Below are 22,158 nucleotides of genomic sequence, written 5' to 3'. Positions count from 1 at the left end.
TTACTGGTAGAGAACACGTGCACCAGGAGCTTCTCATTGAATTTAATCTCATGTTCTCCTTCCCTTCTTTACTGGCTGCCTTCTTTATCCTATATCCACCAATATATGTTATCAATATATTTGTAAGGTGCTTGACATATTTAGAGCAGAAAAAGAATTCTTGATGCTCCTAGAAACCGATGGCAGCTTCGTGTTAGAAAATAAACATTTATATTACATAATTGTTGTAGGCCCATCTGTGCAATCGTTCAGGAAAGTATCTTCTGTCCAAGTCTTATGGGTTGTTTCTGTAAGGGCTATGGATTCACTCCAACGCTGATTATTCACAGCTCCTTGGTAACCGTCAACTAGTTATTTGCTACGGACCCATCAATAATCTCTGTTCTTAGAGATTAAGAAAAAAGAGGCTTCGTCATTTTGATATGAACAATAAATTGTGACCGTTCTGCTTTCTGATAATAAATCAGTGTTACGGAGAAAAAAGAGTAAAAATTAAACTTTTTAAGTGATTTTTTTTTTCTCAAGCTTGTTAACTAGATCCAGTGAGATTTTCTTCACTCAAATGCAGGAGAGCTTGTGTGACTTCCTTTACAGTGAAGGGAGGAAGGAGAAATAGATACTTAAATTATAAATGGAAACAATGCAGAGGGATGGGAGAAAGCCTTGCAGTTAAGATTGTCCATTCACTCTTGAATAGGAGGGTGCTTTTTATAGGGATAAATGGCCCATGGCAAGTTATACTCAAAGCTGTACCATAATGCATATTTAAAGGAGGAACACTGTGGGAAACCTTACTTAGCAGCAAAATGTGGGATTTCTCTTTACTATCCCTTTTGGTTTGGAGGGGTTTTTTCTTTTGCAACACGTAGTAATGAAATGCTGGTATCAATAAAATGTGCCATTTTACTGAAGGCAGATATGAAGCAAAACTTCCTCAAGCTGCCAGCTGAGACTTGAGAATCAGTATTTCAGTACTGACCTTTTTATGCCTCTTATTTCCATTCCAGTTCTTGAGATCTGATGATTAACCCAATGAAGTAATGTTTAATCATTTAACCTTCCTTTGCCTGTATTGTAGCAGTCACAGGAAATGTATTTCCAAACCAAAAAGACAAATCATCTTTGAAAGGGACATAGTGTGCTAAAGTATCCCGAAATGTTACAGGGAATGAATCACATTAGCTGAGAGTCAAGTCCAGTCTAGATACTTTAATTTTGGGGAAAAATGTTTTGCCTGTAAGTAGCTGAATTTTTATGTCTCTTTTAATTTATTTTTTTTTTAAAGCAGTAAATTATGAAAGTTGTTTTGCTTTTATTTCAAATGCTTGAAAAAGTCAAGAAAAGATTGTTCCCTGCGCAGGCTTTATAAGAGAAAAATTATATTGTGAAATAGGTAAAAGTTGTGAAACTGATGATTGTATTCTCTGAGAAATGAAACTTTTAAGGTTTTTTTTTTTATTATTATCATTGCAGATGTTGCAAAGATTTGACAAACGAAATTTAAGGAAGCAACCAAACAGAAGTATTTCTGAACTTGTTTTCATTAAAGTAACTGTTCAGACTGCAAAAATACATAGCTCTTTTTGCAGCCTGAATGTGTGTGTTAACTTGCAAATTATTGTAGCTGTGATTACATTAGATCATAAAAAGTAGGGAAAAAATCTGAAATTTATCTCTTTTGGCTAATTTAGAATGTTTGAAAAAGGAAGACAAATGAGAAGTTCTTGACTGAAATATTTAAAACTACAGCTGTGCTTTCCATGGAGTGCTCTGTAATAGACAATTCATGTAAAAAATAAAAAAGTTAAAGAAGAAACAATCCAAGTAATAACCTTAATAAGAGAAATGTATTAATTAATAAGAAAAGTAAAATCGCCCCAACTTTTTTTTTTTTTTGAGTGACAGACTTGTTACACTTTTATCAATACTTTCATCATTGGTTTTATAACAAAAATTGTGTGTTTTTATCTGGAGGGAAAAAAAGTATTTTTAAAGCAGCCTTGAATTTTGCAGCAGTCTAGAAATGTGGGTGAGTGAAGCTGTTTATTTTTATGAAATTTCATGAAAAATGGTGCACTGTCCTTACACTAAGTTAATACAGTCAGTATATGCATAATTATAATAATATAGATTTTATTAAACCAGCAGCTGTGCTGGAAGCCTTAATTTACAGATCACTTGCTAGAGAGTTTGTTTCCAATTTCAGCTTCTGAAAATTAATACAGGAGTGTATTAGCAATACAGTCTAAGAAAATGGTTAAATGTGTTAAAATCAGAATAGAAACAATTTCCATTGAAATATGTCATGGACCTATTTGAATAATTGGATTGTAATGATTTATTTTAAAGATACTTTACAATGAGATTTACAGAGCTGTGAAAAAAATCTTTATTGGCTTATAAAAGTGAAAATATTGCTCTATCCCCATGAGCATTGTGAAACGGTGAATAAAATAGGAACTGAAAATATCACGGTCACATTCAGTTTTGGTGCAGAGGACAAGGGGAGACATCTTACGAAATTCCTCCAGAAGGCACTACTTTTGCAGTTCACCTTTCCAAAAATCCAGAATCTCTTGTTGAAGGGATGAATGTTACTGCTGTGCTTCAGCACAAATTTTTATTTTAAATTTATTTGTAGAGAAATTCTGAAGACATACTTTCCTGAAGACGTTCTACTTTTGTATTTGGTTAAGGAATTAGAATATCTGTTGTCTCCTCAGTGCTGCATTTTATTTGCTTACTGTGTGGTCACACTCTGCAGAAGATTCTTGCATCCTTTTCAGCTCATCCCTTAACTCCTCAGTGGGACCCGAGATGTGTATTAGTGTTGATCCCTATTAGTGACCATAATTACCTGGTTTCAGTTTGTGTTCTAACTTGGAAATAATGAAGAGGGAATTTTAGATTGAGAGGGAACTGCCCTTGATGTTGCAAGATTTTGGGGCTTGGTTCACTGGTAAATTATCATGTTTTGTTTTTTACAACAATTGGTGTCAAAATTCAGTCTTTGAACTGAAAAGCATGAAAAATTTTACTTTGCTCATCATAAAGGCACGTTCTAGACCTGCTTCTGCTGATGTAGGTTCAAGTGTTTGGTGTCAGCCTCACTGGGAATAGATTTTAATCACCTGGATACACCGTAGGGATCCGAGAAGTTAAATAGAAAAAAACATCAGGAACAAGTTTTCAACAAAGAGTGAATATTTCACTATTCCGTTTTTCAATAAGGCGTTCATGATCCCAAGGTGTTATACAAGTTTTCAACAAAGAGTGAATATTTCACCTATTCTGTTTTTCAATAAGGCATTCATGATCCCAAGGTGTTACTCCTGGTTAAATTTAGCAAATTCACCCCTTATAAAAATCCTTTTAGAATATTCTGTGTTTTCCTGTGTTTAAAAATGCCCCACCAAGATGTAGGAAATCTCATTTATTTGGCATTTTAATTTAGGTTGAAGTATTTGGTTTAATTTGGGTTACTTTTTCCAATAGAAAGTATAATAAATATAATTCTGATTACAGTAAGAATTGGGGGTTTTATTTGAGAATTTGTTAGCTATTTTTAAAGCACTGTAATGGAGAAAAGTTACTACTTGAAAAAGGGACGTAAAAAGACAGTAAATAGACTTGTTAGCTATTTTTAAAGCACTGTAATGGAAAAAAGTTGCTATTTGAAAAAGGGATGTTAAAAGATAGTAAATAGACTTGTCACAGATTTTTAATTTGTTTTTTAATCTGGCATAGAAAGTTATGTCAGTTCTATAGTTCAGAATTTAAATAATAAGCAAGAATATTGTCAAATAATTGTAATTTACTTGCATTGGTACATAGTATTGAAGGTTTCAACAGAATTGTAACAATGTTAAAATTGCATAAATTGTATTTTTTTCTGGATTATCTCGTAGTTATCTTGAAGTGCAGAATTTAGAATATCATTAATTATCGATTAATTCCCTTGAGAAATTTACCTGTCAGTTTTCCACAAAATGTGGATCAGTGAATACTGCATCGTGTCTGGAAAATAAAGTTTTTATTGCTTATTCATAGGATTTTTAAAAAGTAATTAATAATTGAGTTTTTTAAAGTTTGCTATTACCAAAGATAGTCAGCTTTCTGTAGCTGCAGTTGCCAAGCCTGAGCAGATGATACTGACCCTGGTTTTAACTTTTTGGAGAGTTTTACTTCCAAAGAATTTTACTCTGAGGTAAATTCACTTCTCATATCCAAATAAACTGCTTGTGAGGATCTTTATTTTTGCTTTTTAAATTGTTTACTGTGTATTTGGTAAACTCTGGGACTCTGGAGTTTCTCATGAGTGTGTTTGAAAGCTGTGATCACAAAATAAAAGCAGGCAGCGCGTTCTTAGCATGTTCTTGTGAAGAATAGTCATTACATGGTCCGGCACCTTTGCTTTTAAAGTATTTTAGAATTCAGTTCTGTGGATTTAGTGAACTTTACAAGTCTGTTGTAGAGAGTACCTGGAATTAGGAATTCTGATTGAGATCCTGGGTTTGAGAGCAAAGATCTCAGGATATAATGGGATTATTACATTCTGCCTTTGTGGTGTGAAAAAGTACCTTTTTAACGTGGTAAATGGTGGCAAAGGAAATAATTCCCTTTGCTTGTTTCAGGAATAAGGAATAAGCAGCAGTGGCAGTTCAAAGAGACAGAGAAATAAATACTAGAAAACTTGTTTCCATAGGATCACAGAATCACAGAATCTTGTGATTGTGAACTTGGGAATTGGGAATCTTGGGATTGTGAACTTGGTGCCACTCACAGGGTTTTGAAAACCAAAACTCCATACGTGTGGGTGGTAAATTTTCACACTGAGCATTGAGAATTTCTCTCTCTTCCCTCTAAGCCCAGAGTTCCAAATCGACCTTTTTGTTTCAAAAACTCTCCCAAATGCTAATCAGGAGATCCCATAGCAAGGGGGATACTGAGATCCCATCCCTTTTGAGGTGTGTTTGTCTGGGGGTTTTGTCTCATTAACGCTTCGTTTTCTTCTCTGCAGGATTTTGCTTCCCGGGCCAAACTGGCCGTCCAGAACCTGGTGCAGAAGGTTGGGTTCTTCGGCATTTTGGCCTGCGCTTCGGTAAGTCCCTTCCTACAACGGAGGGGTTTGTGGTCACAAACTGCAGGTTGGATGAATTGCAATGAAATGAGTGCTGGGAACTGCCACTTGGCTTTATTTGAGTCCCTAGGGATCTCCGTGCCTTGTTTGCTATTTCTGTGTTCTCTGTGGTGCTGGGAGAAAGGGGGTGGTTGTGGTGCTGGTGAGGACAATAGCGTGGAGAAGCTCCAGTCCTCGATTCGTACCAAACACGGCCAATTCTGCATAAAAGCACAGCTGACAGTTATTGTCCCTTCCTTCACCGTTGGGCTTCTTGACACTGGTTCTCCTCGAAAGATAATACGTTTGGAAAAGATCTATTTCCTTCTTAATTAATCAGAAAAGAGCGGTGCAGCAAGGGATTCTTTTTGGTTTTTTTCCAAAAGATAAAGCAATTCATTCTGTAGTTCAGCGTGGTGTGGAGAAACCTGACAGAAACAGGTCAGTTCACTAGAGATGCAAAAGCCTTGTCACAGAAAGGAGGGCTTATGAGACTGAACTGAGACATTCTTAAAATGCAAGAAGTTTCTGTGTTTGTGTTTCAAACCGGGGATGCTCCCTGTGTTTGGTGTGAGGCCACGGCTCCTCTCACACACAACTCAGTGCCCTGCCTCGGTGGGAGCTGGGCAGGTCAGACCACACACCCACGGGCAGTTACCCTGGTGGGACTTTCCTGGCCCAGATTATTAGCTGGCAAGATACAGCAAGAGCTCTGTTACTGCCTGGAGGTTCTGCTGGAACCCTGTTATTATTGCTTGAGGGGTTTAGGTGTGACGCTTGACATCTTTAGAGCCAAAGATGTTCACAGACTGAAGAGTTAAAAACTGCCCGTGTAAATCCTGATTAGGATATTCATCCCTGGTAATTCTCCTAAGGCTGCTCAGGAGATATCTTTGGGTCATTGGGAACCAGGGGGAGCAGAATGAGGAAGCCAGTTTCAGTGTCATGGCTGGGTGAACTGCAAACTACTTGTAGCTCTTTTCTCTCTGAGCGAGAGGTGATAGGAGCATCTCCACTGATGCTGTTTTAGTGTTTTACATAGGATAATACTGTAGAAAAATATTGAACCATTTGAGGTTTAAATCTCTCTCTGGAAGCTTAATGAAAAGTGGTAGGAATGGTGTGCCTTATTCTTCCATCCTCCAAATCAAGATGTGGGCTGTGATGCCCAGAAATGTGATTACAGGGAGGGGGAAGCCTACAGGAAGGTAGGTCCCCTCTGATCCCATCCTGCAGGAATAACCCCAGCCATGAGCTGGCTGCTCAGCTGGTGAGGTGTTAATTTTACCCTTGTCTAGCACATCTCTCAGTTTCCTAAATTGTAGAGATGACAATGCTAACTATTTGCTCAGATTTAAGTAACGTGTCTTAGCTGGGAAGAATCGAAGTGATTATAGTTGCTGGCTTAAAACTTCTGCTTACTAATCTTTTGAACTCTCTTGATGTTTAGAGCAGGGATGTAGGTTACAAGCTGTTCTTTAAATCTTTCCACCCAGTAAGCTCTTAGACTGCTCCTTCTCTGCCTCTGACTCATGACCCTCTAGTCACCATCTTGTGAGACATCTCTGGCCGGTCTGTCTGTGGGTCAGTCTGTCAGTCTGTCTGTCTGGTGTGAGCAGAGCAGCAGCTCGTAGGTGGCAGGGGGTGAGTCCCTGGAGTGGCTGGAGAAGGGGAAATGTGGATCAATGCAGAACAGGAGGAAGGAGTTGGTAAACACGAGAGGTGATGTGTGAACTCTTGGGTAGTTCCTGCTTAGTAATATTTAAACATTTGCTTAACTTCTTACCCACTGGCTGCACTGGGCTCCGGCTTCCTCTTCCTACGGAGGCTGCCCTGCTTCAGGGGGGGGAGGAGGAATCAGGAACCCACCACAGCACACTTGAGGGTTTGGCAGTGAGATGACAGGGTAACTGCAGAGCAGCAGGAGAAGGGGTGAGGTTAAATGCAGTGAAAAAGCACAGGGATTCAAAGCTGTTTCTGCTGCATCTCTAGCTGAGGGAGGCAGCCCCCCAGTGTGTTCCTGTGTTCCCCCAGAGCTCCAAGGCTTGGTGTCAGGGCTTCTCTTGCTGCTTCTCCCCAGGCTAGAAGGTATCTCCTTTGCTTGTCCCCCCACTTTATAATTGCAATCTTACTTTTGGATTTTTAGCAGTATTTGTTGGGTGTGTTTTTACTGATTAGAGAACTTGCTCGTGAGGTGGCAGCGACCGCCCCAGCTGCTGGTTCTTGTCTGACAAGCAGGGGTTTCTAAATGCTGCATGAAAAAACACAGTCAAATCAAATGTTACACTCTCCAAATTTATCCAGTGGCAATAAGAAAACCATATTATTGTCTGGAGCTTAATTCCCATGCAAAGGCAGCTCTGGGGAAGGAACAAAGCAAGAATTAGCCCGGGAAGATCCTTGCTGTGACTTGTGAGAATTTGCCCTCCTGTCTCTGTGGGCTTTTTTTGGCAACTCTGGGTGCAGCGCACGCGCGTGTGCCTGTGTGTTAAAAACCAAAGAGAACACCTCGCTGCCCTGTCAGAATACCCTGACGTGGACTTGTTGAGTAGCTATTTACTGTGATATGTTAAACGGGCTGCTGCTATTCACAGCTACCCCTACCTAAAGTGTGCTGCTCCCTCTGCGCTGATAGTACCGCACTAATTGTGATAGTACCGCAGTAATTAAATCCTGTGAGCTCACAAAAACCCCTCAAACCAGCCAACAAAGAAGATACCTGAGACCTAGAGCAGGCTTGGCTCAGAAGAGCAAAATTGTCTGGCTGTGGTGTAGGTAAATAATTTACTAGCCTCCTGTGCCTGAGACAGCTGTCAGAGGTGAAGAAGCGTTTGAGTTGAAGTGGAGCGTGTTCAGAGACCGTTTCGGGGCAGGGTTAGAGACCGTTTCAGATTTCTTCCTCTGCAGGTGGGGTTGTGGGTGCTCATAAATTTGAATTGCTGGTCTATAACATCTAAGTATAACCCTCACGAGCTTTCTCACACATTGCAGATTTCCATTCGCTCAGTTGCAAAGTTACTGTCTTTTACGGTCTTTTAAAAATCTACACTCCTTATTTATTTGTTTGTGCACCAGAACAAGGCAAACAGGGCAGGGTGTGAGCCCGGGAATACACTGCTACTGTGAATTAAATACAACCTGTGCCTTGACTCAGACAGTCTGCCCTCTCACTGCACACTAAGTGTGAAAGGTTGGAATTTGGATGCTTTCTTGGTTTAATTTCAAAAATATTTTACCGATAGACTCACAATACCAAACGTCAAGCCAACAGTTTAACAATAAAAAAAAAAATCTTTTAATTTTAAATGAAATGCATATGGTTAATAAAATCTAATCAGTGCTTTTAAACTGGATACATATGACTATAAATGCCAGGTTTTAATGTACTTTCTCAGATGGAGATCCCTGGGGAACGTTTTGAACACTAGCTTCCAAGAGTGATGTGCTTGTCAGTGAGAAAATTTGATAAATCACTCAAAGTGGCTTTACTGTGGTTTCTGTGCATTTCACATGGAAAACTTCTTGTTAGCTTTTTTAAAATCCAGGGCTAAGGAGGGACCATGAGAATGGAATTGTCTGGGACATTGTCTAGCTGAATCCCAGAGACTTAAGTTATGTGGTGTGACATTAGCATTTTTGTAAGTATCAAGACAACAGTTTTGGACCAAGTTGGATAAGGGGAAAATGTTCATTATTCAAAGTTTCAAGGTCTGTCATGTTCCTGTTCCCCTAAGTAAGTGCTGCAATTCATGAGCTTCTTTCCCTTGTGCTTCACAGATTCCAAACCCCCTGTTTGACCTGGCCGGGATAACATGTGGACACTTTCTGGTTCCCTTCTGGACCTTCTTTGGTGCAACCCTCATTGGGAAAGCAGTAATTAAAATGCACATCCAGGCAAGTAGATGCTACACCTCCCTCAGGGCTGGGGGGTGAGGAGGAGTTTTGGGGGGTTTTTTTTGACTGTTACACTGCATTACTTTGTAATGAACTTTGGAGTCTCCCTTCCTGACCTGAAGTAATGGAAATTAATTTGGTGCAAAGGATTTACAATAAAGGATCTGCCAGGCTTCTTGTGCTCAAAAACTTAGGCAACTGAATAATTTATAGCTACAACCTAATGAGCTTGCTGCCTACACCACTCAGGAAATTGGTGGTTAGCCAAGTTATTTACCTACGGGTTTTACCAGACTGAAAGGACTTCGTACTCATAATGAACTTGCCTTTTTGGTAACGAATACTCATTTCAAGGAGCGAGCAGTGAGCCTTTCCCGGTCGAGCGGCACTTTTAAATGCTCCTTTTTTATCTCAGTTGAGTGTGTAGAGAAAACCTCGCTCCTTTCAGGCCCTGCAGCCTGGGGGGGTTGTCTCGGGGCACGTTGTCCATCCAGCCTCATCAGCAGGTTGTGGTGTCCTCAGTCCATATTATTTTGAGAGGGCCTGATGTCAGAGCGTGTCCAGTTTTTCGTGCTAGCTCCGAGCCTTTGCAGGATGTTCTGAATTTGGCAATCGGAACCTCCGGCTGCTTTCAAAAACGTTGAGTCTCACTTTTGAAACGTGTCACTGTTCTGTCCAATGAAAGTTGAAGTCTTGATTCCCTGGTGATCCTTCCTTCGCCGTATCATGAGCTTCACTGCTCTGTTTGTAGTGATTACAACCAACGTTTTCAGCTGGGACTTGCTTTTTTCAGCATCTCCATGGGATTCATGCAGTGCCCGTAGCTGTTTTGCTTGGAACTCTTTTCAGCATCTCCATGGGATTCATGCAGTGTCCGTAGCTGTTTTGCAGTCACTACATTAAAATGGCAAAAACTATTAGTAATATAAAATTACTTGTCTAGTATTCTCCTCAAGCTGCTTAAAAACCTTTCTTTTGTCCTGAACAGAAGATTTCAATCTTCAACCATTTTTTTTCTTCCCATCTTCTTGTAAATGGTTACTTTACTTTGCCCCAGTCCTTAAACAGAAAATAAGAGATCTGAAAAGTCTTCCGTATACTGTGATAGAACAGCTTTTTCTCCACACTTCTTTTTGTATTATTCAAATTTTTTCTGCTTTGAAGTCTGTATACTGTTAGAATTTTTTTCTGGCAACGTAGAAAAGTGACATAGTATTTGTGAAATAGTCCTTTTATTATTTTACATGCCTTGTTTAGCTAGCAGAAGGTTTGCTATGTCCTTTATACTGCTCTACCCTCGCATCAAATATAAGTGAAAAAGTATTTCCCAGTGTCTTGCACAACTGATAAATCATCTTATTTTGTAACGCTTTGAGCTATTAGAATCCTCTTTTCTGTGATGCTTGATTTCAAGCAGGCTCTTGTGCAATAGCCTTGATTTTTGTAGGGCTCTTGCTGCAGTTTGGAATTTAGGAAATGCAAGAGTCATGGAAAAGGACAGGAAGCCAGTGGCTCCGTGGCAGTGCCCATCCCGGAGCTGCTCCCAACTGGCCCCTTCCTCCGGACCACAAAATCCTTTTGTGTAGTTCTGGTCACATCCCTTCTTTCCAGGGCAGGGAACACAGTTCTCCTTCCATCACCTTCCAATGGGTTCAAGGAGCCTGAGGGAGCTGTGTCCCCACACGCAGCCTCGCTCACTCTCTGTGAGGAATGAGCTGTCAAATATGACAAAAGTGGAATGAGCAAAGGCTGTTTTAACAAAATTTGAACTTGTGTTAGAAGAGAAGGGGGTGTTGATACTATGGACATGAGGATTTTCTGTAAAATAAGCTGCGCTACAGAAGTTTCTTCTGTTGAATTTGCTCTGCTCCCAATAGTCTATTGCACTAGAGACAGTTTTTCACAGTTTTTTGACCAGACCCAATGGCTCTTATTTCGTTCTTCACTAAGTGCTTTTTGTTACCTTTCTGTCTGAAGCACACACACAAGGGGACTAAAAGATATATTATTTTTTCACTTCGGTGATGTGTTTGTGTAAGGGGATGTGAATTTTTCTGCAGGGTGATGACTGTTTTTCCATTAAAATATTGTTGACGGAGTAAAGTGACCTTGAGCTTCTGGGAATTGGAGTTTGGGGAGGATGCGAATGGTTAGTAACAGGCTACAAAAACATTGCAAGAAATTAAATCTATGAGGAAATAGAGTAATAAAGTAAACAGCTTTTTTCTCTCCTGCCTCTTTTTGAAGAGGGTATTGAAAATTAAAAGATCTTGAAAGCAAAAAGAAAGGAAAACTGTGTGTGAGTGCAGGAGGAGGCGTCTGGTTGGAAAGGAACACAAATTGCTGTACCCCATTGTCTCTGCTTCCCTTTGGATCGAATGTTTCTCTAACTGATGTTTTCCTTCCTACAGAAACTTTTCGTTATTATGACATTCAGCAAACATATAGTGGAGCAGATGGTGTCCCTAATCGGGTGAGTAATTCTTTAACACAGCGATACCTTCACTTATTAAGTGGAAAAATACTGGAGGAGTCAAATATAGATGGGCTGGAAATTGTGCTTTGCCTCGAAGTGGAAGCTTCAGCCAACACATAATTTAGGTCTTATTTACAACTTCATTCCTCACCTCAAAGGCTTCCAGTGCTTCAAGAGGCGTGATGGGACTGAGGGGCAGATGGGCTGAGTGTGTGGTACCAACAGCTCACTGTCACCCAGAAACAGGACACAGCTCTTCCAGTTACAGATCGCACACTTTTAGCTGCAAAAAGACTGGGTTTAGGGACTTTGGTTGCTGTTGTGGTGTAATCCTGTGACAAAAAAAATGAAAGAACTGTTGTGATTTCTGCAGTGTCCCAAGATGGCAATAAACATCTTCCATAGTTTGAACTACCTTACACATTTAAAATACTAAATCTCTCACAAAATGTCATAATGAGAAATGTAGTGTGTAGAATTATATCTCCATTCTATTTAGCTTGGTTATTCATAGGGGAAAGGACAGTTTTCATGGATAAACTCTTCCTATTTTGGGAAAGTTTGTCTTGTTTTTTTTTTTTTAGACTGAGTTCTTTAGTAATTGATTACTGCTTTATTTTTTGTGTGAAAAGCTCAGTTTAAAACAAGAAAACTAAGTGAAAACCCAGTTAACAACAGTTGGGAGGGGGAAAAAAAGACAGGTAAAACAGCTTGCTTACATGTTGCCTCAGTGGGTTTGAAGATTGGACACTGATGATGAAGTACTAGATTTTTGCCTCATACCTACCTGTTCAGTCACAAAATTCTGTGTAATTTTAAAATCCATTGTTGATGTTAACGTTTCCTGCCTGGGAATTGGGCAAATGGCATCACAACAGTCCCTTCCCTCTCTAACCACGCAGAAGTTTCGTAAACTGCTTGAATGCAAACAAAGTGTGCAGTTTAATTAACTTAAATGTAGGCCACTAGATCAAATCGTAGGGATTTCATCAAAAATTCATGTTTAATTGTTCAAAGGAAGAGTTGTGTTCTTTCAGGGGGAAGCTGCTGCCTGTTTTCAGGCCACTGACCTGATTAATGGCAGGGCTGCAGGTTTGAAGTTTTAAATGTGAGTCTGTGACATCTAAATAGAAACCTTATTGTTGTGGGGTTTGTTTTGGGTTTTTTTATTTGTTTTTCGTGGGTTTTTTTTTAAACTAGATACCTAATATGGATCCATAAAATAAATGCCAAGGTGTTTCTACTTTTCTGAGGTTTTTCACTTGTTATATGGGGCAAATCGATTGACACTTTGCCATCCAAACTGCAGTAACTATTTTCACTTAAACTCCCAAAATCCACACTCCTCAAGAGCAGTTTAAGGGGAGGAATGTCTGGAAATAATTCCTTTTAAAAATATGTAAACTTCAAGTAGTAATGCTGTACAGAGAGAAAGGAGTGTTGGAAGAAACATTCTAGAGCATTTCACCAATAAAACAAATCCTGACTTTATTACTTCCTGATCTTCTGATTGGGTGTCTGGTTTGTAACAAACTTCAAAATTAATTTGTTGCTTTGAACATTATTTAAAAAAAAAAAAAGAGAGAGAAATGTGGCTACTTTTAACCATCATTAGTTAGCTTTTTTTTTTAATATCAATCACAGCAGACAATTTACTATGAGCTTTTCATCAGCACAGCTACTGGGTCAGGTATATTTCCAAAGATTTACTCTCCTGCAAATCTTTCAGCCAAAACTAGTAGTTTTTTCCTACTTCATCTGTCTTGGAGATAATTTTGCATCGAATTACTTCGAATGCATTCACAAGACCTCTGCTGGATTCAGATTTTATTAGAGGGTTGATGTCAGAGTTAAAAAATGTTCTCGGGAGACAGTAAGATTTTTGGAATGTCCCGGTATCCTTGACTTTTCTCAAGCTGTCTGCCTGCATTACCTCATCAATTTCTTTTAGAGTGGAGTATAAAACATGTTAAACAAAAGCTCGCATTAAATCCCTTATTATTAAATTAAAATATAGTTCTATTTAATGGTTGGTGACTTTATTTTAATCAAATTCTAGCCGACAAAATGACTTGAGACTTTTTTTTTTTGTCTGGGATAGTGCTCTTACACAAAAGGAAATGTCTGAGCACAATACTTCACAATAACGAGCATATTAATATACAGGATAACTAAAAGCTAGACAGAAGATTAAGTTATGAGATATAGTCTGAGAATATTTGATTTTATAAGCCAGAGAGAATTTCTCCATAGCTACATGAGTCTTAGTCAAAAAGCAAAAAGGATTCACCTGCAGACCTTGTTCACTTCTGGCCCTGGATGGTGCTGCCACGGCCCGGCCTCTTTAAGGACATTGAGGGTAATTTGATTTTTACAATTTTGTCTAGGTCTCTGTTACAAAAGGATCATAAAATGCTCCTTATATCAATTAAAGAAATAAAGAAAAAGGAAAAGAAAACGTGGCAGGAAATCAAGAAGCCGTTTAAGAAAAGATTTTCGAAAAAAATTGGTGGTATCTAGTGTAGGAAATAAGAAGAGGGCAGGAGGGTGGGTGGTGGCAGCCGTGCTGCAGCGAGTCGTGGCGGGAGGAACAAGGAGATGTGGATGGATTGAAGGAACTGAAGTTATTGTGAGCCTTGAAATCAAAGCTGAGGAGGGTTACGGAGGTCCTGGTGGTTATCGACCTGTTCCACCAGCGAGCAGGGAAATCAAGAAGCCGTTTAAGAAAAGATTTTTGAAAAAAATTGGTGGTATCTGGTGTAGGAAATAAGAAGAGGGCAGGAGGCAGGAGGGTGGTGGCAGCCGTGCTGCAGCGAGTCGTGGCGGGAGGAACAAGGAGATGTGGATGGATTGAAGGAACTGAAGTTATTGTGAGCCTTGAAATCAAAGCTGAGGAGGGTTACGGAGGTCCTGGTGGTTATCGACCTGTTCCACCAGCGAGCAGGCTGAAGCTGGGTTGTTGCTGGCTAAAGTGCTGGAGGAGAATAGTGTTTTCTCTCAGGTTGTATCACCTTCATGAGCTTTTTTCAGGAAAGGTTTGAGTTTTGTCGTATTCTGACCGTAAAAGAAGAGTTTAACTGACTGGTCATCCGTGTAAAATACTTTGATGATGGTTTTAGGCCAAACCTAACACATTTAAAATGTTTAACTATCACATGTGTTGTGGGTTTTCTTTTGGCTCTTAAATCTTTCCACTTAATTTTTTTTTTTGTTACCTACAGCTGCAGGATTGTTTATGAAGTCACACTAAGCATGTTGCTTTTAAGCACGATCATATATTTTTTTAAAAGTGGCAGTTTCAAATGCAGATTAAGAATTCCCAGAAAACTACTAAAGAAACAGTTCTCAAAGCACACACCATCCACAAACCTGCTGCCAGCAATTCTGGGTAAATTCTCACAAAGGAAAAAAAAAAAAAATCTTAAATTTATTTTAGTTCCTACCTACAGCTGCAGGATTGTTTATGAAGTCACACTAAGCATGTTGCTTTTAAGCACGATCATATATTTTTTTAAAAGTGGCAGTTTCAAATGCAGATTAAGAATTCCCAGAAAACTACTAAAGAAACAGTTCTCAAAGCACACACCATCCACAAACCTGCTGCCAGCAATTCTGGGTAAATTCTCACACAGGAAAAAAAAAATAATAATCTTAAATTTATTTTAGTTCTGCATGCTCTGTTTGTATTTTGTGAAAATGAGCTAATAACTTTAGAACGTCAAGAGTCATCTAAAAAATTCATAAACACGTTTTATATAGCGCTAGACAGCACGTGGCCTTCACCTCAAGCATCTGAACCTCAGGGGCACGTGGTGGCTGCATCCCTTTTGGACAAATCCCACCCTTGGGGCAGAGAGATTCCCTCTGACTGTCTGTCGTTAAGTTAATGATGAACTCCTGTAGGCAGCAGAAGGTCTTAATTAGAGAAGTGATAGTCCTCAGAGGGGAGGTGTGAAGGCTGAGAGCAGGTGTGGTACCTTCAGTGTCAAAATGCATGAACTGCTGCTGGTTTCAACCATCGTGTGTCTTAAGGGAAAAATGGGGGTTTGGTGACAGGTCCTGGAACCATTGCTTTGACAGACCACTTTGCTGCTCTCCATCGTGCTTTGATTCTTTGCTTCACATCTTAATCTCAGTTCATTCTTGTAAGGAGCACGATGTTCCTTTCACCAAAAAAGTCCAAATGAAATCGCGGTGACTGATGTAAATGGAAACTTTGCTTAAAGATCAGTTGTTTGGGTTTTGGTTTTTTTTTTTCAAAAATAATTTCCCATATAGGTTTAGGTTATTTCTTTGGAATATTAAGTCAAGAAGCTACAGTGATAGAAAGGGCTGCCCCAGAAATCGGTGTTCCTGGGGTGGAAAGGCCCTTTTTTGATTGATGTTGTGCCACGCGATTGCCTGGGGTTTTTGGGGACCTTCATCAGGGGTTTGAGCCCCCAGAGGACCTGATGGACCTTTGTTTTGCATGTATGCATGGGAGTCCATCTCCTGTTGAACTGATGTCTTCCTTAAAGGTTATTTGGAAAAATAGGTTCCGATCAATATTTAAAGTAAAACCTGTGTAGTAGAATTCAACCAAAAATAACCTGAAGTGGCTGAGAACGTGGATAACTGAGCAGGGACTTCAAATCTCCTGAAACAAATCCTTCTGGAAGGTTACACCGATACACCTGACGTTTTGTGGTACAATAAATCAATGGTTCTCCTCCCACAGGTGTATGGGAAACCTGTGGGACCGTGCCCTGGCAGCACACCCCGCACACAATGGAGCAGCTCCGCACAAAAAAGGCTTTAGAGGCTTGAAAGGGACACAGATGGGGGTGAAATTCGAGCAGCTTTGGTGTTGAAAACCTTCCAGGGGATCACAACAGAATTATAGGAGTTTATTTGCAAGAGGCTTGTAGGATTTAACTCCGAACAAGCAAGCTTTTTCAATAAATTGTGTACAGAAAATAGTGCTCTATCTTTAAAAATATAAATAGAAGTTTCCTTCGTTGTTGCAGAGTTAAGAAGCAGCAGCACAGAGATGTTGCAATTCCTATTTTTGAAAGCATTGATTTTAATGTAACAGAATGTCCCAAGGAAAAAAAATGTTTTGCAGGCAGCGTGGTTAAGGCGGGTATTGGAGCGTGGCTCTAGGTATAAATGACGTCAAACGGGTGACAATTTGAGCTTAGTAATCTTCAAATAAGATACTTTCTTCCTTCGTCTCGCAAAGCCAGTTGCCTTTTAACCCCCCAGAACGTTTCGGTCGGTCCTGACCGTAAACCGGGTTTATTTTCTGTGGTTTTAGAAGGGCTGAAGGCAGGTGACACCTGAGGTTTGAGGCCGAGGTGCTGGAAGCTGGAGGCTACTCTCAGTCCCGGGGATGCTCCCGGGGACTGGGATTTCGGCAGGAGAAGCAGCAGCAGCATCTTTTGGGGCTGAGCTCCACTGAGTCACTGCGGGTCCCCCCGGCCGGGGAGGGGGGGAAACAGGATGGTTTAAATACTGTGAGAATCTTTATCAGCACAGGAAATGACAGCTCATTAAAATACTAACCGTTAAGCCTGTTTAGATCACTGTCTGGAAAAAAATTAACCATTGAAGGTTCAGAGAACTCGCAGGAAGAAAGGTGCTCTGTTTAGACAGTGAACACACGACGTAAATTAATCAGCTGTGCTAATTGCCCAAAGGCATACCAATATTTCCCTTGGAATCTGTTTTCCAGTGGTTTATAAAATGTCTAATTTTCAAAGAAGTTGATACAATGCTGGAGCAAAACGTGCAGTTTCTGTTGAGGGAGGGGTGGCTGAAATAGCCCACGGTGGTGCCTGTTAGTAAATGCCCTGTTGCTTTTGAGCTCCCGGGTGGATTTTTCTTGTGTTCTTACAAGGGAATGGAGAAATGTGAGTCTAATACAGAGAAACTCTGTGTGGGAGGAATGGCTGTTGGGTGTGATGGTTTAATGATGTTTTGCATAATTGCTCCGAAGGTGAAAGCCTTTGCTTTGCAGCCTCTGGCCTGGCTGTCAATAGCTAATCTGATTTAAATAAATTCTTTTAAAAAGAGTTGGGGGTAGCGGGAGGGAAGACCCCGTCCCCATCACATGTTCTTCAGTGCCACTGGGCTCCCTTCTTTGTGGAAGGGGATAATCCCTGCCCTGGGGCTGGTGAGATCCCCTTTTTGGGGGGCTGGTGCTGACAAAACAACCACAGGGTGATATTTTCCTCTTAGTCTGGTTTTCTGTTGTTTCAAAATTTCTTTCCCTGTTGTCTTTGAATTGTAGCGGTGGTGTTTCCTGGAAGGATGGGTTCTCTGTAGCTGGACTTGCCCAAACAGCCAAATCTGATCAAAATGTAGATGGCACTGTTTGTCCCCAGCCCCCGAGAGGGTCCGGGCGAGGACAAAGTGTCCGTGCCAGGGGTGACCAAACCAGTCCCTGCTTCACACACTTCAACGGTTTTTCCAAATTAACAGCTGTGGATATTGGAGAGATCATCCATAAAACGGGGTTGTGACTCAAAATTGCATCACCTTCCCGAGCTGGTGTGCTCCAGCCTGGGAGCTCGGCGGCCTCTTCGCACCATCGATCCAATTCCTGGGGTTCTCCTTGCCCTTCAGATTATTATTTCCATGATAAAATGGACTTCCATGGGTTTAAACTTGTCGTGTTTCATGTTTCTTGATCATCACAACCGAGGTACCGATCCCAGTCGGTCACAGGAGCTGCTGAATTGGGTATAAAATTCAGAAGTGAGTGCTACTGAAGTTCTTATTTAATCTTAAATTTCCATCAGAATAAATGGAGTTTAAGGACTGCTTAGAGTTAATCAGCTGCTTAATCATCCCTGGCTCTTAGAGGCCTCTTACCAATGAGAAGGCTTCATTAGCAGTAAAACCCCACTGTACTCCTGTCCCTGAAGTGTGGGTCTAAAGTGGCACCGTCAGTGTTTCTGGAAAATACTTGCTAATTCTGACATTTCTCTCTGGAAGAGTAGGTGAAAGTGCACACGTGCAGAGGGTTTTATAAGATGGGAACTTAATATCCTAAATATATCCTGGATTGATAGATTATGATTTTTTTTTTTTAGGTGAAAGTGCACACGTGCAGAGGGTTTTGTAAAATGGGTACTTAATATCCTAAATATATCCTGGACTGATAGATTATGATTTTTTTTGGTGAAATATTAGTGCAAGGACACTAAAAAGCAGCTTGTGATTATACGAGTGTTCACAAACAAACTCCGACAGGAAAGGTTGGGAAATCTCAATAGCTCCAGGGTAATCCATGCTCTTAAAGATCTCAGAACATGAAAAACATGCCTTTCAAAAGTGCAAATATAATGATTAAATGGTTTTAAAGAAATATTTTTAATACTAGTAATAAGCAGTTGACAGAAGTACAGAATAACTTTCTACTTTTTGTTAAGCTGGAGTAGGGAAAATATCTTGTTTTGCCTTTTTTTCTCCCTCCTCTCAGTTTGGTGCTTTATCCACTGAGAAAACTCCTCCCTGTAGTTCCAAAGAGTCTGTTAAAAAAGATAAGTTTCCTCAAAATCTTCCCTACCACTTCCTGACCTGTGACAGGCATTTGAGGGTTAAATGTTGACAGCCATTCTTTGAAAAGCAAACTAATAAATCATACAGTGTATTGTAATAAACACACTTCTGCTGTACCTGGAATTAAGAGGTTTTAGGACTCAAACTGTCAGAATCCGGACATTGTTGGTGTCATTTTTAAGCTAATCCTACAACTTTGCTGAATCTCTGTAGGGTGGTGCTTCAGAGATGTGAAGTTTTGGTTTATTTGTTGGGGAAAAAAAACCTATATAATTTTTCATTTGGATAGAAACCCTGGATCTTAAATTTAAAAAAAAAAAAAGCATCTTCTTAATTACAAATACCAGGTAATACTTCTGAAAATAAGCTTCAAGAGTGTTTTGTTCAGTGTATCAGAGTTCTTAATGGGTGTTTATGTTGTATGAGAATGCAAGTAATGTTTTTTACTAAAATGTTACGATTTTAATGAATTTAGACCATACCAAAAGGTAGTGTAGTTTTTTTGGAAGCTTGTTTTCGGTTTCAATTCCTTGTGAAAAATTCCATTTAAGCAGATAATCAGAATGAATTAAAAAAATATATTGGCGTTTAATGTTAACTGTTTTCTAAAATTTCTTCTGAATCGGGATTTGTTCAGAGGAGTTTTTTCCTCAGGGAAAAAAAAAAAATCCAAAGCTTTTTTTTTTTTCCTGAATCTTGTGGTGGTGACTCTCTTTGGTTTTCAAGTAGGTTTTGTTGAAAGGACAGAATACACAAGAGCAGCACCTTTATTCCCAAGTGTGTTGTTCTTGCTGATGAACTGCAAAATTCAGTAATAACAACAGCAGCAAATTGTGACGTGTATTTTGTTTCTTATTTTGACAGACATTTCCTAATGAATTACTATTTTTTGTGGTGTGTTTTTTTTTTTTTAATTTTTTTTATTTATTGAAGCAGCTCACTAAGAGCCAGCTTTTAAGCTCCTCAGAAAGGAGAGCAGGTTGTGTGTTTGGGGATTTTTGTGTGTTTTGTTTCAGGGGGGCAGAGACTACAAAGGGTGGAGGAGCTAAATTCTGGCGTGCACCCGAGGACCTTTTATTTTCTTATCAGTTCATATTCTTTGTTTGGAAGACAATGGGGTTGATTCTCAAAGGAAAATGCAAGGAATTTGGTTTAGATCATTCTCCAAGCGGGGTTATCTTGCAGCATCTTCCCTCCTTGGGTGGGAGGTGTCAATCCCCCCGTGGTTGGCATCAGGGGAGCCTGAAGGTGCATCTGAAAGTCCCTGGGAAGCGGCGCAGGATTATGATGCAAATGTGGTGCTTTTGCCCCTGTACCTGCCCGGGTGTCAGTGTCCTCCTCCAGATTCATACTGAAGCCTTCCCCCTCCTCCTCTGATAACAACTTCACTAAGCTTGGGGGAAGGGAAATAACACCCTTTTTTTTTTCTAAGTAAATAAAATGAAACCTGATTTTTTTTTTTTTAAAGATTTTCAGACCTATGATGATGTCTGTGCTTTAGGTGACAAATACGTTACCTGGTTGATTAAATGATTGAATTTTATTCAAAGGGTACAAGTAACAGACTCTGTCCCACTGAAATGGGATTTTAACAATTTTGGTACAAGCGCTAAGGCATTACTCTGCTTCATTTTGCTCCTTATTTAAATTTACACTCCTTTTTTCAGTATTAAAGTCTCTGCAAATGTGCAAAACGTCGCAGGCTTTTAGAAACAGAGGTACTTTCATTCTGGTTCTTACAGTTCTTCAAAATAGCTGCAATCAAATGAATGTTGTGCACTTAATTTTTAGCCGTGCTGACAAAGGGGAAAAAAAGAAAAGCCAAATAATTTTAGTGAAGAAATTTTGAAATCCTGTTGGTGCACCAGGATGTCCTCAAGGCGCCTGAACTTGGGTTTCATGTCTGTGTTCTGTTGATTAACACTAATTGGGCACTTAGTTCAGTTTTTAGAGAAAAAAAAAAAGAGGTATTTGAAGAACCATTTCTGTTAATCATTCATCTCTCATCATTTAAATATTCCTCATTTCATAATGATGCAGGAGTTTAAAAGTAAACTATTACCTTTCCGAAGCTTTTCCGGGCTTCAGAGCGTCATTTGAAAAAGAAACCTCAAAATGTAACTCATTTTTGAAAACGGTGACTCGTCCCGATCAGCGAGTCATGAGGACAAAATTGTACCACGAATAATGTCGGCTTCGGAGGGGACGGTTCTGAAAACCTGGAAATCTCTTGTAAAAGTTGACACACTCTCGTGTGAGATGTGTAACAGTCGGTGGAGTCTGGGACAGAGCTTTTGTCTCGGCTCTTTTTATTTTTGTGAAATTTTACCAGTCCAGGCACAGGATTTACTCACCCGTTTGTATCATCGTGATGGTGAATCATAAGAAAAGCAATCTTTTTCTTGTAAATATGTTTAAAAAAAAAAATTACTTGCCCCCCGGCTATTGAAGGGAATGGATTCAGTGGAGAAGAGTGAGCTACTTTGTTTCTTCAATCTTAAATTCTTAAGGTTAGAAAGCTGTTATTTTGTGATTGGGCCTTATCCTGGAAAAGGCAATATTGTGTCAAAGCAGGAGGAAAATAATCGTAGAGGTGTAGCCCCTGGTCGTAGTTGCTGAGAGAGGAGAAGGTCAGTTTTCTAAAACTGTGTGTTTTGTGGTGTCTTCAGTGTCTTTTACTAAATCCTCCCTGGAGCAGGAGTGTGAGGAATCAAAACTGTAGGGCTGAAACTTTGGTGACTTTTTGTTGTGTAGACCATCGTATTAATTTCTTTAGATTTTAAAAAAAAAAATTAAAATTTCCATTTTCTGAACTGAAGATGAGGTTTGTCAGCAATAGGACCACTCCCGGGGTTGGGAGCGGTGGTTGGTCCATGGGTGTGGATGGAACCTTGGGGGTGCCATGAGGGGGGATTCCTTCTCTATAGGATTAATTTATTAAGTGTCCTGGCAATTATAAAAGCTCCTCGGACCTGCTAAATAGCACAGTGTGTAGATTTAAAGAAGAATTGCCCACATTGTTTTTGATTCAGGTCTGGGGTGGTGTTTGCAGGGTGGAGGCTGGAGCTGCTGGGGGTCTGCCCAGAGCTGGCACTTTCCTGGGGGGGGGGGGGGGGAACACCCA

The 22,158-nt window shown here is 39.9% G+C and overlaps 1 protein-coding gene across 3 annotated transcripts in view; it reads left to right on the top strand.

The window, feature by feature from the left end:
* Positions 1–22,158, top strand: part of VMP1 (vacuole membrane protein 1) — a 74,237-nt gene that overhangs the window by 46,948 nt on the left and 5,131 nt on the right. For all 3 annotated transcript variants that reach the window (XM_014953205.1, XM_014953204.1, XM_014953206.1), the window contains 3 exons: positions 5,021–5,101; positions 8,897–9,013; positions 11,425–11,486. In XM_014953205.1, the coding sequence (XP_014808691.1) occupies positions 5,021–5,101; positions 8,897–9,013; positions 11,425–11,486 (260 nt within the window). The remainder of the gene's footprint in view (positions 1–5,020; positions 5,102–8,896; positions 9,014–11,424; positions 11,487–22,158) is intronic.

Source organism: Calidris pugnax, unplaced genomic scaffold, assembly GCF_001431845.1.
Source record: "Calidris pugnax isolate Ruff unplaced genomic scaffold, ASM143184v1 scaffold133, whole genome shotgun sequence".
NCBI lineage: Eukaryota > Metazoa > Chordata > Aves > Charadriiformes > Scolopacidae > Calidris > Calidris pugnax.
This window is presented reverse-complemented; position numbering and strand designations above follow the sequence as displayed.